Source organism: Colossoma macropomum, unplaced genomic scaffold, assembly GCF_904425465.1.
Source record: "Colossoma macropomum unplaced genomic scaffold, Colossoma_macropomum, whole genome shotgun sequence".
NCBI classification, from domain to species: domain Eukaryota; kingdom Metazoa; phylum Chordata; class Actinopteri; order Characiformes; family Serrasalmidae; genus Colossoma; species Colossoma macropomum.
In genome coordinates, this window is record NW_023494800.1 from 29,223,347 (window position 1) to 29,241,102 (window position 17,756).

Consider the following 17,756-nt stretch of genomic DNA (forward strand, 5'->3'; position numbering starts at 1 on the left):
ACTCTTTCTGCAGCGCCCCCTAGTGGCCATTCCGTCGGCAGAATGGAAGTCGACTCTTATACTTTAAATTAAAATAACGATGTAAAATATTGTGTCCCCTGTAACTCTGTGATCAGATGAACTAGGACACTGTTGTCTTTGTGTGTGTGAAATGTTGAGCTGCTAGCGAGCAGTGAGGAGTGAAAGGGGAGGGCTGAGACCCCCCTGCTGTGAAATCAAACTGACAGTTGCAGTTTTCTTCATATCAAGTGACGCAAACACACAGCGTTTAAGCACATTAAAAACACTTGTAGATAGACTGACTTGCTTGCTGACCTACAAAGATAAAATCTGGTCTGCTCACTAACTTAAAACACCTCCTGACTCCCTGACCTCTACCCATTTGTGATCATTTTTAATGGTTTCAGCTTCATGTTAATGGTTTCTCGGCTTCACACAGAAACACTTACCTTTATCTTAACGGCTGGCAGTGCTTTTATTACAGTAATACAGGTTAAACTAGTAGACAGGGTTGTTGTAGTTTTGGAATTGTCATTAATTGATGTTTTCTTTTAGCTTTTTTGGTGGTTAATTTCAGTTTAGTTTCAGTTAGTTTTGCAGAGCATTAATAGTTTTAGTTTCCTGCTCTACAAAGGTGGTTTGTTTACCCAGTTCTATGTTTGAATTGCTGTATGTAGGCTTTAGATTCCTGATGCCCCCCCCACCCCCCCCAGCTTATCAGACTGAATTTGTTTAGTTTAGGTCCTGATATACTCACACCCTGGGACACAGGAAGGTGTTTTAGGTCAAACTGCCACTATATTGCACTGTAACGAGGCGAGAGACGATATCCTCTCTCTGCTCTCTCATTCTGGACGAACTTCATGCCAATTAACTAAGTGGCGACCAATCAGATTGATGATATATGGCACATTTACGCTGGAACTCACACTGAGCGGAAGATGCGGTTGATAAAACATTATTATTATTATTATTATTATTATTAGTTTAGATGATTCTGTTTAAATTTTCAAAACAGTATTAGGCTGCTTTGGGGTTCAGAACTGGCCCTTTATCTCTGTATAGCCCCTAAAGCGGCCAGCTGTTGGAAGGCGATTGGGCTCAATGTATTGAATAAACACCCCAAAAATAAACAGTCAGATCTCTGTATTATTTATTATTGTTTATTTTTATTATTATTATTGTGTTTTAACAGTTGCCGACCTTAAAATTAGGGGGTGCTGGAGCACACTGGTGTGTGCTGCAGTAAGTGAGGGAGGGTGCTCTTGAAGAATAGATGAGGCCTTCAGAGAAGCTCCTCTGTGTTCTGCATGTGTGGTTTTGAAAGTGTTCCTGCTCTGTAGAGGACGCTGAATGTAACAGAATGATGTCCGACAAACCAAGGACACACCTGACACAGCTGACGCACCTCACACACCTGACACAGCTCTATCATAAAACAGAGGAGGGGGGGGGGTCCATCAGCCATGACATCACTTTAGGAGACACACTGTTTCTTCTGGCAAATCACCTCAGCTGAGGTTCTTCAAACCCTCTCTTCCTCTCTCTCTCACTGTGTGTGTAACAGTTGTAACCTTTTGTCCTAGTCTGATATTGGGGTCAGAGTAATTTGAGGAAGATAAAATCATTACATCCTGAAAGTCTTCCTAATCTATCACTATCTAACTTGTCTTTTCTTTTGAACTGTCTCCTCCTCTCACTCTCTTTCTCTCACTGTACACCTCCCCCAGTCCTTCACTCACTCACTCTGTTTCTCTCTGGCAGGTGGTAATGTGTGTGGCACAGCTGTACTGGCACCTGGCCCCTAAACACGAAGTCAGCGTCATCACCAAATCTCTGGTGCGACTGCTGAGGAGCCACAGGTAATAATACTGCATATGCTCACACTTCATTCCTCCGCAAGTTATCCTCTACATACTCATGTATCACTCTTTCCCTTCCTTAGAGAGGTACAATATGTCGTGCTGCAGAACATCGCCACCATGTCTATCCAGAGAAAGGTATAGTACCATGCAGACCCGCTCATGTTTACAGTGCCATCCAGACCCGCTCATGATTACAGTGCCATCCAGACTCATGATTACGGTACAGTCCAGTACCGTATGAGGCCTGGTCATGATTACGGTACAGTCCAGACCCGATCATGATTACGGTACAGTCCAGACCCGATCATGATTACGGTACAATCCAGACCCGGTCATGATTACGGTACAGTCCAGACCTGCTCATGATTACGGTTCAGTCCAGACCCGCTCATGATTACGGTCCAGTCCAGACCTGCTCATGATTACGGTCAGTCCAGACCTGCTCATGATTACGGTACAATCTAGTACCGTATCAGGCCTGGTCATGATTACGGTACAATCCAGACCCGCTCATGATTACAGTGCCATCCAGACCTGCTCATGATTATGGTACAATCTAGTACCGTATCAGGCCTGGTCATGATTACGGTACAATCCAGACCCGGTTATGATTACAGTGCCATCCAGACCTGCTCATGATTACGGTACAATCTAGTACCGTATGAGGCCTGGTCATGATTACGGTACAATCCAGACCCGATCATGATTATGGTACAATCTAGTACCGTATGGGGGGGGGTCAAAGGGGAAAGCATTCAGGGCCATGCCGCTAGGAAGGGAGCCAAGAGGCTGAGCATTGTATGGGTTTTTTATAGTTTTGATTGTGTGTATGTTTGTTTGTTCAGGGCTTGTTTGAGCCATTCATGAAGAGTTTCTACGTGAGATCAACAGATGCTACACATATCAAAACACTCAAGGTGATGAAACGAGCTTTTGTTTGCAGTGTTCCCTTCAGTTTTAACGTTTTACCCCGTGGCTGTGTTTGTGTTTGGTGAGTGATGCATATAATGTAATGTACATATTTCCACAGTTGGAGATTCTGACAAACTTGGCTAATGAAGCCAACATCTCCACCATACTCCGAGAGTTCCAGGTACTGTTCGTGTTTCTTTCTTATTTATTTGTCCTCTGTGAGCACTGGGAGGTTATATTGGGCATGTGGGCCTAAAAAAACGTTTTGTGCTGAGTGTTTCAGACATTGGTAAAGAGTAGGAAAAGCTAGCTTCTCAAATAGTTCTCAGTGGTGCAGAAATGTAGAAATATCAGTGGAATTCCCCTTGAAGAGGGCGCGTGACGATTGTGCTTGTATGTTTCAGACGTATGTTAAGAGCCAGGATAAAGCGTTTGCAGCTGCTACCATCCAGGCGATCGGCAGGTGCGCCACCAATATCTCTGAGATCACGGACGCCTGCCTCAACGGCCTGGTGCTGCTGCTCTCCAACAGAGACGGTAAAATAGATACCTGCACCCTTCCTTGTATTTTTGTTGCTGTCTTTGTGAAGATATTTAGGATCACATGATCATATTTCTTTACTCACAAGTTACTACATTCGCATTCTGGACCGCAGAAAGACACTCAGCATTTCCTTAAGTACTGAATGATGCTTCAGTCCTGATGTAATAATGCTTCAGCTGGCCTGAAGATGGCGCCGTTCTGGAGTTTATCTTTCTTCCTGCTGAGGAGACCAAATGCAGTGAAATTACTTTTCAGCCAACAATGGCTGAAGCTCTCTAAACTGGTCGACTGCCCTCTGATGATGGGTGGTGTTTTTGTTGGGATTAATCGTATTGTGAAAAGCAGAAAATGAACCAACCTCTGAGACTGAACTTTAAAGGTGTGGCAAAATAGCCCTGCAGATTTTTTTTGAAAAACCTGACCAGGAATCTCTGAAAAGAATAGAGCAAATGGAAAAATAATTGATATGTTTAGTTGTTGAGGCTTCTATTTGACTTTGTTAAATAGGTGTGTTGTGTTTTTTCCCCCAACATTGAAAACTGAAGAACGTGTATTTAATGGCCTTTTTGATTGAAAATGAAATAGTAATTCGTCGCTGTCGGAACAAAATCTCGTATCTGCAAAATGGTAACTAGACAGGAGACGGAAAAGCATTTCTTAACTTGTAATGTCAGTGAGATTTCAAATTATGCCAAAAAATAATAAGTGACAAAAATTGAGATGCAAGGTTTTTGTGCAACAGTGACAATATACATGGTCAGATTTTGTGGATTGTATAGTTTAATGCTAAGACTGGCACTATTGTCTCTGATGGGTGTTTGGGGTTTACTAAAAGGGTACCAAATAAATAAATGCACTTTTTTTATTTGTACAGAGACCGTAGTGGCCGAGAGTGTGGTGGTCATCAAGAAGCTGCTACAGACCCAGCCTTCCCAACACAGCGACATCATCAAACACATGGCCAAACTGTTCGACAACATCACAGTAAGACACTGATTCAATCAGATTACGATTCTTTAGGAAATTATTCAGCTCATAATAAAATCTCTCATTTTACTCTGATTTGATTCAGTCAGTTTGTTTCATATGATTCCGAATCATTTTATAGTACATTTAAATGCAGATGTGGACTATTTAGGTAGTAGTGGAATATAGACAATTAACACACAAGTACATACGCCGAGCTCTATTTTTGGGGAAGTTTTCCAGTTTAAGGAGTCATGAGTTGATAAGGTCTGATGCGTGTTTGCCTATGTGTGTAGGTGCCCATGGCGAGAGCTAGTATTCTGTGGTTGATTGGTGAGTATTGTGAGCACGTGCCCAAAATCGCTCCAGATGTTCTGAGGAAAATGGCCAAAACCTTCACCAGTGAAGAAGACATCGTCAAACTACAGACTGTGAACCTGGCAGCCAAACTGTACCTCACCAACTCTAAACAGGTACCACATCTCACCTCACTGACTAAAGAGCTTTACCTCTAGGTCCTTCCTGTGGGTGTGCAGTGTGGAGTTGTTCGGATTATAATTTCATCAATATACTCGGTGGTTCATGCGAGCAGCATGAGAGTCAAAGAACAGTCCTTTATTAATACGCAGTTCAGTTGTTGTGAGGCGGTCATAGGAGCGGTATATCGTGGATTTTACAACGGCTTCGAACGCGGCTCAGCCAATCAGATTTTAGGACTGGAACTGTCCATTTTATAACAGGATTTTTGTCCCTTAATATCAGTATCGGCCACAAAGCCACTGCTGTGATTAGGTCATGATGAACACCAGAGATGATTAAAATGTAATGATAGTAATATGTAATTTCGGTGATGCACAGTTTGAGGGTAAAACTGTGAGTGGGTGTGGGATGTTCTCCGTCATGGTATGTGCGTGTCTTTGCACGTTTCTGTTTTCATTACCGCAGCGTCAATCCGTCAGCAGCTTTGCCACATGATTATTTTTTAATGTTGCTTTTCTTTACGCCCTGGTGGTTTAATAATCTGCGCACACACACATGATGACCGTTAAGAGAAGACCTCCATCATTCACCTTTAAACTAGTCTGACCTTACGGGAACCCTGCACACCCTCTCTTAGTGAGATCAGTGAAAGAGACCGTCGTGGGTGCATTTGTGTGTAGTGTGAGTGCAAAAGTCAGACACCCTTCGTTTTCATATGTGATTTACAGTCAAAATAGTAATAATCAGTAACTACAAGCAGCGACAGGTGTTTTTGCAGGGCTGCCATTAAAGACATTTGCATGTCACTTTTTTTTAGATGCCTTTGGTTTTAATTCCCACAGTATGTTAAGCTCTCCATGTTCTCTGTTCTCTTTCTCTCTCTACCGCTCAGACGAAGCTGCTGACGCAGTATATTCTAAACCTGGGCAAGTATGATCAGAACTACGACATCAGAGACCGTACCCGCTTCATCCGGCAGCTGATTGTTCCCAACGAGAAGAGTGGAGCTCTCAGCAAATACGCCCGCCGCATCCTGCTGGCCCCCAAACCCGCCCCTGTGCTGCAGTCTGCTTTCAAAGGTACCTCCGTCATGAGCTTCACCCACATGCTCTTCGCTACGTTCGCTCTCGTTTCTCATTAGGGATGAATAAAAATCAGACTTAATGAATAATATTTACTGATCTGATGATCCCAGATAGACTCTCTCTCTGTTGTGGTATTGCTGCTAGAGATCTTTTTCTACAAACGCCATTTTTTTGTCTGTTTTCTGTAATTTTCTAGTATTAGATTGTCTGCTCATGTTATTTGTGTAGCTGCCACTTTTTAGTCACTTTTCAGATCTTTTTCAGGCTTGTTTTTGGCAAATATGCATCACTAGGAGTCAACTACAAAGTGTTTAAGCAAGTGTTCATAATTTTATAATAATAAGTATTCAGTTTTATTAAATATTTTCGGTGAAGAGTTACACATTCTCATAACTGACAATATCTGGCAATTAGGGCTGGGGAGTATGACTATTTTATCATGTTTCATATTATGTCATGTTACGCAACTGTATAAATTTAGTTGACTACAGTCGGTTCAGACGGAATTTTGTGGGCTACAGTCGGATCAGACAGAATTTTGTGGGCTACAGTCGGATCAGACAGAATTTTGTGGGCTACAGTCGGTTCAGACTCAATTTTGTGGGCTACAGTCGGTTCAGACTCAATTTTGTGGGCTACAGTCGGTTCAGACTCAATTTTGTGGGCTACAGTCGGATCAGACAGAATTTTGTGGGCTACAGTCGGTTCAGACAGAATTTTGTGGGCTACAGTCGGTTCAGACTCAATTTTGTGGGCTACAGTCGGATCAGACAGAATTTTGATGGCTACAGTCGGTTCATACAGAATTTTGTGGGCTTCGGTCGGGTTCAGGTAAAGTTATGTCTGCTATGGTCGGGTTCAGCGTACTATTTCTCAGAAATTCTGATTGAATTGTTGGACTGTCAGTAATTTGATGTGAGGTGTCTGATGGCGTGTTGAATTCTCCGTCAGCGCTGGCTGTGCTCTTTCTGGAGAGTTTCCCTCCCTTGTTCGACTCCTTTCCCCTCCTACTCTCCACACTTTAATTGCTGCAGGATAATGCAATTACTTAGTCGGATGGAGACATTAATGGTGCAACATTCCCGTTGGTTTGGGTCCCTCGCGGATGGGTGGTCAGGTAGACGAATGGATGGACAGATGGAGGGTTGAAGGCATAGACAGTGGGATCTCCAGATTTTGGGGTTAACTGTAGAGGATGCACCACTCTCTGAATGATTGATGCTAGCTGTCATCCGGCATGATGTTTTATTGTGTTGAGCTTTGTCGCGTGAATGTATTTTTTAATTATTTATTTATAAGCATGAATAGCTCTTAATAGGGAGTTAAAAGAACAGGACTAGACTGTGTCTCTGTAGAATTATGCCCAGGCCTCACCATGTAGAAGCCTCAGCTCACTGGAAGAGGACCTGTTGTTAAGGAAAGGCTCTCGTAGCCTCAGAGCTGCTTTCTAGTTTGACTCAACTGCTGTAAAAATAGGTGCTGATGTTGAATTTATAGAGCTGAAGTTTCACATAAGCCATAATGTTGATTGATTTAGTTTACCAATAGGTTTGTCAACACACCTCAGATCAGCTCTTTGATTTAAGTATCTCTGCTTTCCACAGTTCCTGATTCTTGTCATACATATTATCATGCATCTTCGACACATCCAGTCCACTTTGGTGAATTTGGTGAAGGGTAGTTGTTTACATGCTGTCATGTAGGCTGTGTTGAATTCACGCAAATTCCTTTAAGCCAAGAAGTTCTGAAATATCTTTCTGTGGTTGTACTTTTGCATGAAGTGCTTGAATATAGTTTATATATTAAAAAAATAAAAAATAAATAAAAAATCCAAAGTTGCTACCTGTGGCCACTGGCGACTTAATGAATTTTATAACTCACAAATTAATAACTTTTAATTAATAACCCTTTTAGTTGCAGTCTGGAGCCCTGACATGCATAAAAATAATTTTAAAAAAAGATGCATTGATTTGAAATGTTGATGTCGATGCATTTTCTCCGTCATCGATTGTGCCGACCAATCGCGGCAGCCCTAAAAGCATGTAAGTTAAAGAGCGTATAGAAACAGCTGAGGACAGCTTAAGTTTCACTGTTGATCTACTCATCAAACTGTTTGATCGTGTCTGTGCTGACCGGCACAGGAGAGCTGGGAAAAGTAGTGTTTTTTTGGTCACTGTTTTGGCTGAAAATTAAAAGTACTGTCAACCGTTTTCAGGTGAAAATTTTCTGTGGCCGAAATTTCAGCACATTGTTAATTTTAAATACTTTATCAATGCATTATCAGCACATTTGCACTGATACCGATACCTTTGTAAGGTGAGACTATATTGATACAGACTTGAGCTGCATGTGTAAATTGTGCTTGACGTTCCAATTTGTGGTGTTCCACAGGGCTCTGTTGTTGGTCCTATTTTGTTTTTACTTTGAACTGACCGGCGCAGGAGAGCAAAGGAGTGTTTTTTGGTCACTGTTTTGGCTGAAAATTAAAAGTACTTCAGTAAAGTAACTGTTTTCAGGTGAAAAAATTTCGGTGGCCAAAATTTCAGCACATTGTTAATTTAAATGCATTATCAGTGCTTTATCAGCACATTTACACTGATCCCGAGATTCACTCTCTTATGCTGGTCAAACAGCCTGATCAGCAGGTCAACAGTGAAGATCAGCCATGTGGAGCTATTTCACAGTTGCTCCGAGGAGCGTTAGACAATAGATTAATAATCTCTGTTAATGTGGAGCATCAGGAAGCCCGAGAACTTCTCCACTGCAGGTCTGATAGCGCCTGAAAACATGTTTCGATACGCAAAACACAGCAAAACACGCTGGAAGTCCCTATACGTGCACAGACGGCATCTGTACATTTGGTTTATGAAATGATTAACACGTTTACAAACCAGAGACAAAAAGAAAAATATAACTAACAAATAATGGAATTCATTGATCTCACTAATCAACCGTTCTCAGTTGTCGAGGGCGCTGGACGTACTGTAATTATTTTATGCTAATTTTATTTTTTGTAATGTTTTGTCCTATCGAAACGACTGACTTTGTCAACAATAATGGGTTTTCTTTATCATCTCTCTTCATTGTTTCTTTTACAAGTATAAAAAAAAACAAAAACGTTTTTTTTCCAATTTTTGGCCTAAAATTTTCATTCCAGTGCATCACTACCTTAATATCAGTCAACGATACATCAGTCAGGCTGCACTTCTTAACACTTTCTAACTGATTGTCATGCAGAGAACTAGTTCCAGCTATGGTCAGCCTCTCTCTCTCGCTCTTTCTCTCTCTCTCTCTTTTTTTTTCCTCTATCTCTAACCCCCGTCCAGTAGTCGGAGCATCTCATTTTCTCTGGTGTGACTGCCTATTTCTGAAGGTCATTGAGGTCAGCAGCCCCTCGCTTCCCTGTGATTAAACACATAAATTACTGTGCTAATACAGACCTTTCAGACAGACGGACAGAGAGAGAGAGAGAGAGAGAGAGGGAGTTGCTGTATTAATCCATATTGCGCTAATGCTGCATGAATTCATACCGCTATGTTTGTGAGACATTTAACTGCTGCTGTCATTTCTAATAATCCTTGTTAAGGCCTGCGTGTGTGTTTTTCTCAGGTGTTTGTGGAGTGAAGTTCCATTATTCAAGCACAGCTCACCCTAACACTGACTAATGACCTGCTGCAGTGGGGGCTAATGGGCTTTAAGGCAGTATAATGCAGTGTTATGCGGCGTTGAATGTCGTGGCATTTCAGCCAGTTTTCGTTGCTAATTGGTGTAGGCTGAGTTGAGGGGCATTTTGACTGACAGCAGACTTGAGCTGCATGTGTAAATTGTGCTTGACGTTCCAATTTGCGGTGTTCCACAAGGCTCTGTTCTTGGTCCAGTTTTGTTTTTACTTTGAACTGCGTTTTTTGCCATTATAGCTTTGTAAGGTGTATTGATGTTACTGCTTGGTCATGTAAAAGCAAAGTTCTCCTATTTAACATGCCAGAATCATAATTTTTTATCCATTTATTTCTCTCAGATCGGGATCGTTTTCAACTTGGAACGCTGTCTCACACTCTGAACTCTAAAGCCACCGGCTACCTTGAGCTCTCCGATTGGCCAGATGTGGCTCCTGACCAGTCTGTGAGAAATGTGGAGGTGGTGGAAGTAGTAAGAATCACCTCTTTTTCATCACTCTGATCGTTATTGCAGTATCAAATGATGTTCAGCAAAGTTGCAATACACCGATTTTTTTTTTTAATTTATTTATTTTTTTACTTTACTGCTGTTTACTTATAAGTATTTCTTTTTCTTGTTTATTTATTCATTTCTTGATTAAACATTCTGAGGTTTAAGCACATCAGTACCTCCTCTATAGTAATCCATAAATAAAGACAAGTTTGTATGTGTATTTGTACCTATTACAGGCAAAAGAATGGGCTTCGGCCGTCAGCAAAACCAAACCTGCCAAATCAGATGATGATAAATTCTACTCCGACTCCGGAGAGGAAGAGGAGGCCGAAGGTTCGGACAGCGGTAGCAGCGGCAGCGAGGACAGCAGCGACAGCAGCAGCAGTGATGGTAAATTGTGTGCTTGTATGTGTGCGAGAGGAAGATTTATATCTTTAAACTGTTCCTATTTTGAAGTGTAATCTTTGTTTGTCTAGAGTCAGGCAGCGAGGCTGAGAGCGAGGATAAGAGTGAAAGCAGTGAGGACTCCGAGAAGAGCTCCAGCCAATCAGAAAAGAGCAGTGACTCAGGCACTGACAAGAAGAAGAAGAAAACTCTGAAAAACAAGAAACTCCAGCAAGGAAAGAAAGCCAGCAAAGACAGGTACCGACCACAGTCGCCTACTCTAATCCACTGCTTTAACAGTACACTAATCACATTCCAGCAATCTGATCAATACGCTGATCATATTCCAGCACTTTCACAAATGCACCAATCTGTAGAGTTTTCACAGTGAAACTGGATTTATTTCAGTGGAATTTGGTGCAATTTTGGGTCCCAGGTACATAAATTTCACATGCAGATTTTTGCAACTTTTCGACCAATTTAATGCTAATTTAACCAGCGCCTAAACACAAACCTTTAAAAGACAAGCTTTTATTTTGTCCCCACTGACGATAAATAAACACAGAGAGACAGTATGAAAAGCAGTAAGTCGAGATAAATGCATTATTATCATTGTTGTTGTGGTTTTGCTGTGTGGTTGATGAGTTAGCAAGCTTTCTAGCCACGGTGTTAGCTTCCTGGCTAAGTGCAGCAACACACTGGTCAACCCACAGCCCCCAAACATGCAAGTTATGTACGTCCAGACACATTATATGTACATGTGGTGGCTTCACAGGTCTTGGAGGAAGCCTGTGTTAGCCTTCACCCTCCTAGCACCTGGGGTATCGTGTGACTGGGGGAGTCCTATCTTGTGGGTGGAATGACGACTAAATTGGGAGAAAATTGCCAAAAAAAAATAAAAATAAAAACAAAAAACATTGCATTTTGGAAAAGTGAAGCACAGAAATTTCACTGCCTCATTCAGCTGCTGGATCTTTATTAGTGTGTTCACACACAGTTCAGACCTACCTGATGGTGCATTTAGGTTCCTCCGGCACGTCAGCGCGACGCAGTGTATCCCATTCATTTTCAGTGGGAAGCATCGGTTCTGTCAGAAGCTGCTGTACGGGGCATGATGGGTCCAGCCCATTGAGTTTTGTGGGATGCCCGCATCAAAATTCTGCAAATAAATGCAAATAAATCTGACCGCCGCGACATGTCTGCCCGCTCAGGAGGCAGCGGGTGTTGGCATGATTCATGCCTGCAGGTCAAGGTGTGAAACATCGGTTCAAACGTTTCTGCGCAACATTAAAGAGCAGTGAAAGCTGATATATTTAAACACTGTTATTTACCTCCAAATTTAAAATCCAAGCAGGAAAATGATGGATTGGGTCATGATAAACTGAAATGACTGGGAGTCAACGACCTGAATCCTAATCTGTCCAAGTTGAACTTTTTTAACCTTTGCATTGACTTTCAGATTATTCAAAAAAAATAAAAGAGTAACTTACATAAATATTGACTTAAGACCACATTTCAATTGCAATTTGCAGAGAACTCCCTCATAAGGATGAATATTCATAAGGATGAATAAATGAAGCCAACTGAAGGGGGAGGCCTGATAAAACCGTGAGACAGTGTAGAAACAAAGACGTGGTTTAAATGAATCGGTCGGTTATTTGACGTTGGCTTTTAAGTGGGGAAATTTGACGTGATGCAGAGCTTGTGCCGGTCTGGCTCACTACATTCAGCGTTTCAGAGTCTCAGTCCTGTGCTAGTCTTCTTAAAGGGTGGAAAAAAGTCCTGGCGCTTGCATTTGCGATTGCAATAGACATAAAAATCACAATTCGATTTTTAACCCAAATCGTTTGTCATGACATTTATCACAATAACGATAAAATATCACTACTATGTTCAAGTCTTAAGGCAGAAAAGTGGACATGTTGATCTTCTTGACCAAAAAAAGCAGGCCTGGACTTAAATAACAGAAAACAATCACAGTTTAAATCACGATCACAATATCGATCAGAAAAAACACAGTGAAATATTTACCCCAGATCATTCGCGCATCGTCCTGGATTCACTCCCACTGATTAGAGTGAAATGAGCAGCTCCTAATGAGGACGTTACGCTGTATCTGAGGTGTGTGTGTGTGTGTGTTAATGAGGGTGTTTGTTGTGGAAATTCAGGGTCAGCGCTATTAATTACATCAAACCGCAGCGGAGTCCAAATGCAGAGAGGGTGTGAAAGAGGTTTGTTTAATTGGTCACTAATGGAGGCAGCAAGGGTGCTGTGTGTGCATGCGCTGCACCGGAACACCAAGTATCCTCAGTTGAGGTGTTTTTTTGGAGCCTCAAAAACTGCATTTATTAAAAAAAGAGCAGAAGAATTTCACCTCACTCATAATTAGGGTTATTTATACACAACATGATGACTTTTCGTTCCCCGATCCTAACGTTAGGGATGTTTGCGGGTACTCGGACTCCCATTTACAACAAACATTAATTGATAACGTGTGTTTATTTTTCTCTGAACTTGAGCGGACACAAAAACAAGTAAAGAGAAACGAAGATCAGTAACTAGTCTGGTCTTAATCATGAGCTTGTAGCGTAATTAGTAGTGAAAATGATCACTTTACTGGGCTTCAAAATGGTAATTAATAACAATGAATCAGAAGGTTAATTAATAGATAATTAAGAATACTAACTCATTAGTACCAGTTAATTTTCACATCACTTTTTCATATAAACATATTAGTTTATTTTCATTGCAATAAGCAGCAGTTATTACACACTTAATCTGCAAATAAGATGTAAACCAATAACAAACCAAAGTGTCGATTAAGTAGACTAAGTTACTACTTACTTAGTACTTAATCAGTTACTAAGTAATAACTAATGCGTAATGAACAGTTACTTAATAAAGAGTAATTCATGATTTGTTAACACAAGTAATAATTAATAATAGTAGTGTTAAGAAACGTCTTTAAAACTTTCAATGAAGTGTTGTTGAAGACCACTTAAAAACATGATTCTTCAAGGGTTCTTCAGTAAAGTCAGTGGTTGTATTTAGAACCATGAGTTCTGTATAGAACCATTTGCAGGCTTAAATGGTTCTTTGCGTGGTGAAATGGTTCTTCAGATTGGTGGAGAGTGTGTATATGGTTCTATATAGCACCAAGTGACGATGTCAAGCTAACAATAGAAGCACCCTTTTTGGTTCTTTGTAGAACCGGTTTCTGAAAGGTTCCCCCTCAATCTGAAAAACGTTTTCACCATGCAAAAAAACATTAAAGCATGCAAATGGTTCTATATAGAGTTCAGAAAGAACTCTTGAAGAACCGTCTGTTTTTAAGAGTTTACTAAATAACTACTACTGACTTACTGTGGCTGGTATTAGATCAGAAACAGTGAGAACATGTTTCATTGTCCACTGAGGAGAGGAAAGGTCCTCATGTAGAAGATGAATCATCCCGTCAATCATGGTTAATGTTGGCTCGGTAGCTCATCTGAAGAGGCAGCCACAGTTACTCGTCCAACACAAACGCCTACTGAATTGTTGTGGCTGTTTTTAAATGCTAAAACATGTTTTCCAGTTTTAACCTCTGGTGCTGTCATCTAAAATGTTAGCCTACGGGGTCTCACTTTATCTGGATAGTCCACTATAGTCCCCTATAGATTATCTACAGATGTTCAAATTGTTAACAAACTACCTGTTAAAACTCAGTAGATTGTAAACAGTGGTGGGTCTAGGGTTAGGGTTTTGGACCAGGGTTAGGGCTGGGTTTAGCTTTTGAGTTGAGGTTGAGGTTAGAGTTAGGATTAGAGCCAGGTTTAAAGATAATTATGGTCAATTTAGTAGATATTTAGTTGAATGTAACTGAAAGTAAATTACGTGTCTACAAAGCATCTGAAGTGGACGATCCAAATAAAGTCTTACTGCCTACGGTCCTTTGCTAATTCTTCCCTGTGGTCAACCACATATTTGGTCATTCATTTTTATGCATACTCGAAAATTATTCAGACTGCACATCCCTAATCAATACCGATATTAAAACCTCGAGTATCAATTAGGGCTGCAACTATTAATCATGTTTATTTTCTAAAATTCTATTGAATCTTATTTTGAATATTCGAATATTCTATAAAGATAAACAGGTGTCGTTTTATTATAAATGAATATAGAAACAACCTTTTTTATTCTCATTGTTGGCTTAATTTTATTGCTTAACTGGTGCATAAATTGTGTTTTGTTTATTTTATTAAATTCTATTTATTTTATTTTTGGTAAACTTTATTCATTTTACTTAATTATTAAATTTCATTAAAAAATTAATTAAAATACTACAAGGGTAATGAATAAAATATCATTGTTAAAAAATTCTTTATGCAAGTTGAATTTAAGTCTACTCAATCTGGCAACGCTGATCTCATTCTGAACAGCAGTGAACAGAACATGAGTGCGGAAGCAACAAGTTGTTAGATATAAACTTAAACATTTTTAGTGACCTGTTGTTGAACAGGAGGTGATGATGGTTGTCAAAACTGCTTTGTCCCTCCTCATTGTTTAAAAGCAGCTGAGCTTAAGTTGCTAAGATGATGGTTTAAGCATAGACTGTTTAGCTCAAACTACTCAGACACTTCACTACCCCACAGAATAGGAAGCACAGCATCACGACTTGTTAGTAAACACACAAACTTACATAAACAACCTCTTGTATCTCGTGTTTTGCAGTGACTCTGATGAAGGTCAGAAGAACGGACATTTGGAGAAATCGGGATCAGGAAGTGCTTCCGCTTCCTCGGAGGAGAGTTCATCCGAGTCCAGCTCCGAGTCCAGTTCGGATTCAGACTCCGGCACTGATCAGAAGAAGAGAACCAAGCCCAAGCCGGTCAAGAAGGTGAGAGACGTGTTTGTGGACATAACAATCATAACAACTGCATGGATCATAAAAAGACACACAGCGCATCATAACTTGCATCATAACTAATTGTATGGCAGTTAGTAATAAGTAGCTAATTTGATGTCAGTCCGTTTGGTTGTAATCTTAAGTAGATTGTTAGCTTAAACCACTATTTGCTTTCTAAATGTAAATAAGTTAACATGTCCTCTACAGAGAACACACTTCTGTACATTTCAATACACAATTACTGTTTATTTACTAAATTAAACACGTTATATATATAAAACATGAAATGGGACCTGGGCAAGTTTTGTTAATGTCAGCAAATAATTAGAAATTGTGCACTAAAATTAACAGAAAAATACCATATTGAAGTGTGTCTCTGTAGAGGACGGGTTGACTTATTTTCACTTAGAAAATCAACAATATTAGAATGTTTTGAAACCACACACACATTATCTAAGCCGCTTATCCTTCTGGGCCGCGGGGGGAGCTGGAGCCTATCCCAGCACTCATCAGGCAGAAGGCAGGAAACACCCTGGACAGGTTGGCAGTCCATCGCAGCGCAGACAGACAGACATATACATTCACACACACCTTCAAACCTAGGGTCAGTTTTGCATGTCCAGTCAGCCTGACTGCATGACGGTGGTAGGAAACTGGAACACCCAGAGGAAACTCACACAGACACAGGGAGAACATGCAAACTCCACATAGAGAGATCTCTGGTTGCCCGGCCGGGGAATCGAACCCCTTCTGGAACACCCACATTCCTGATATTGTACCTGTTCATTCCTAACCCTGTTCTGAAGGATGTTATAGAAAGATCTCATAATATGTTGCAGTAGTTGGATTTATGCTACTATAATACTTCATGTGCTACAAAATAAGCTGAAAAGGTTTGATAATATATAGCTGGAAGTTTTGTATGTAAAGGTAGTATCTGACCTTGATTGTTATGTGATATGATGCTAAATATAAGCAGGAACATGAACTAACAAGGTAAAAGGAAATTTTAGATTGATTTTAAACAATTTTACAGCACATTTGAATCACACGTCTGTTTATTGCCACAAAATCTGTCGTGTCATAGATGTAAAATGAAATTCAAAGTTTTTGACACACATTGGTGTCAAAATGGCCATCACAACGTTCAGCTTCTCGTTACTGTAAGTGTAGTACAGTAGCTTTCTATTAGAGTAAATAGATTTTAATAAAAGTAAGTGGGTGTGCAGGAGTTTGCTGAATTTTGGTTAGTTGTGAGCTATTACCATCAGACCTAGGCTTTCAATTTGGGCCATAAACGTAAACCTTTTAAATTCTAGATTCAACACAGACAGTTTGTAAAAGTCATTTCATATGTTTTATCTGAAGCTTGTAAGAGATATTATCATATATCTGAGCTCGTATGTATCAGTTTCACAGTGACTTTTTCAGTAAAGAGTGTCATAGAGCTGCCGCCACTGTTTTACATTCCTAACAACTACCCGGAATCTGCTTAGACTACGACTCGTATTCACAAAAAGTGACATGTAGAACATCCAGAAACTCTAAACTGGTCCCACTGTAAACCAAATCGTGATTGGTTGATTCCTCTGTCTCTTCCAAAATGTGTTGGTTAATCATTTTTAATTAAAAATGAACTAAAAAACTTTTTTATGACTTTTTAGGATAAAACAAACGCCTGTTGGAGCCAGTGTGAATGAAGCATGGATTAAAATTGAGGCATAACTGTTTCACCAGGCTGATGACTATAAAATGCTTTATTAATTGGCCTTCAGTGTGGTCTTCAAGGTCTCTCTCTCTCTCTCTCTCTCTCTCTCTCAGGTGGAGGAGACACCGAAGAAAGAGAAAGAAGTGTCTCTGCTGGATCTGGATGACTGTGAGTTTCCATTACTAGTGATTGTGAAATCCGGTGCTGGAAACTGGACTCAAGGTCCAGATTTAAAGCCCCTGTGCAAACATTTTCATGATTTTCTTCTGACTATCGTCTATAGTTATTTTGATGTTTTTCATATGAACTGGCAGAGAAAGAATGCTGGTGGTCTTTTCTGTTCAGTGATTTTATAAACCTATGAATCCTGCCGTTTTCTTCTGTTCGATCAGAGTTTGGTGGGACCAAATTGGCCACAAGTGACGTCAGAGCTGCCAAAGCACCAATCAGAGTTAGCAGTATGTATATGTCAGCTATTCGCGTTTCTCTCGCTCACATAAAGTGACTGATGTCCTGCTGCTCTAATCCTAGACAAACCCCCAGCAAGCAGCGTACTTAAGCTTTTCTGTTAGCCATCTGCTGCAGGATCCTGCTATAAGTCTGCGTTCACACAGCAGATAAAAGTGGCCTGAATCTGATTTTCTCAGCAAATCTGACTTTTTTGTTTGGCTGTTCACATTATCTTTTAAATGTGACATCAGTCTGAACAGATCAGCTCCTAAACTGACCCACATGCACTAAAGAACAGAGCTTC

At 40.4% G+C, this 17,756-nt stretch overlaps 1 protein-coding gene across 3 annotated transcripts in view; it reads left to right on the forward strand.

Annotated features, from left to right (window-relative positions):
* Nucleotides 1-17,756, forward strand: part of ap3b1a (adaptor related protein complex 3 subunit beta 1a) — a 95,391-nt gene that overhangs the window by 33,771 nt on the left and 43,864 nt on the right. For all 3 annotated transcript variants that reach the window (XM_036587635.1, XM_036587634.1, XM_036587636.1), the window contains exons 9-21: nucleotides 1,765-1,862; nucleotides 1,946-2,000; nucleotides 2,711-2,782; nucleotides 2,896-2,958; nucleotides 3,182-3,314; nucleotides 4,196-4,305; nucleotides 4,584-4,760; nucleotides 5,660-5,846; nucleotides 9,871-10,001; nucleotides 10,259-10,412; nucleotides 10,499-10,664; nucleotides 15,120-15,285; nucleotides 17,116-17,170. In XM_036587635.1, coding sequence (XP_036443528.1) covers nucleotides 1,765-1,862; nucleotides 1,946-2,000; nucleotides 2,711-2,782; nucleotides 2,896-2,958; nucleotides 3,182-3,314; nucleotides 4,196-4,305; nucleotides 4,584-4,760; nucleotides 5,660-5,846; nucleotides 9,871-10,001; nucleotides 10,259-10,412; nucleotides 10,499-10,664; nucleotides 15,120-15,285; nucleotides 17,116-17,170 — 1,567 coding nt within the window. The remainder of the gene's footprint in view (nucleotides 1-1,764; nucleotides 1,863-1,945; nucleotides 2,001-2,710; nucleotides 2,783-2,895; nucleotides 2,959-3,181; nucleotides 3,315-4,195; nucleotides 4,306-4,583; nucleotides 4,761-5,659; nucleotides 5,847-9,870; nucleotides 10,002-10,258; nucleotides 10,413-10,498; nucleotides 10,665-15,119; nucleotides 15,286-17,115; nucleotides 17,171-17,756) is intronic.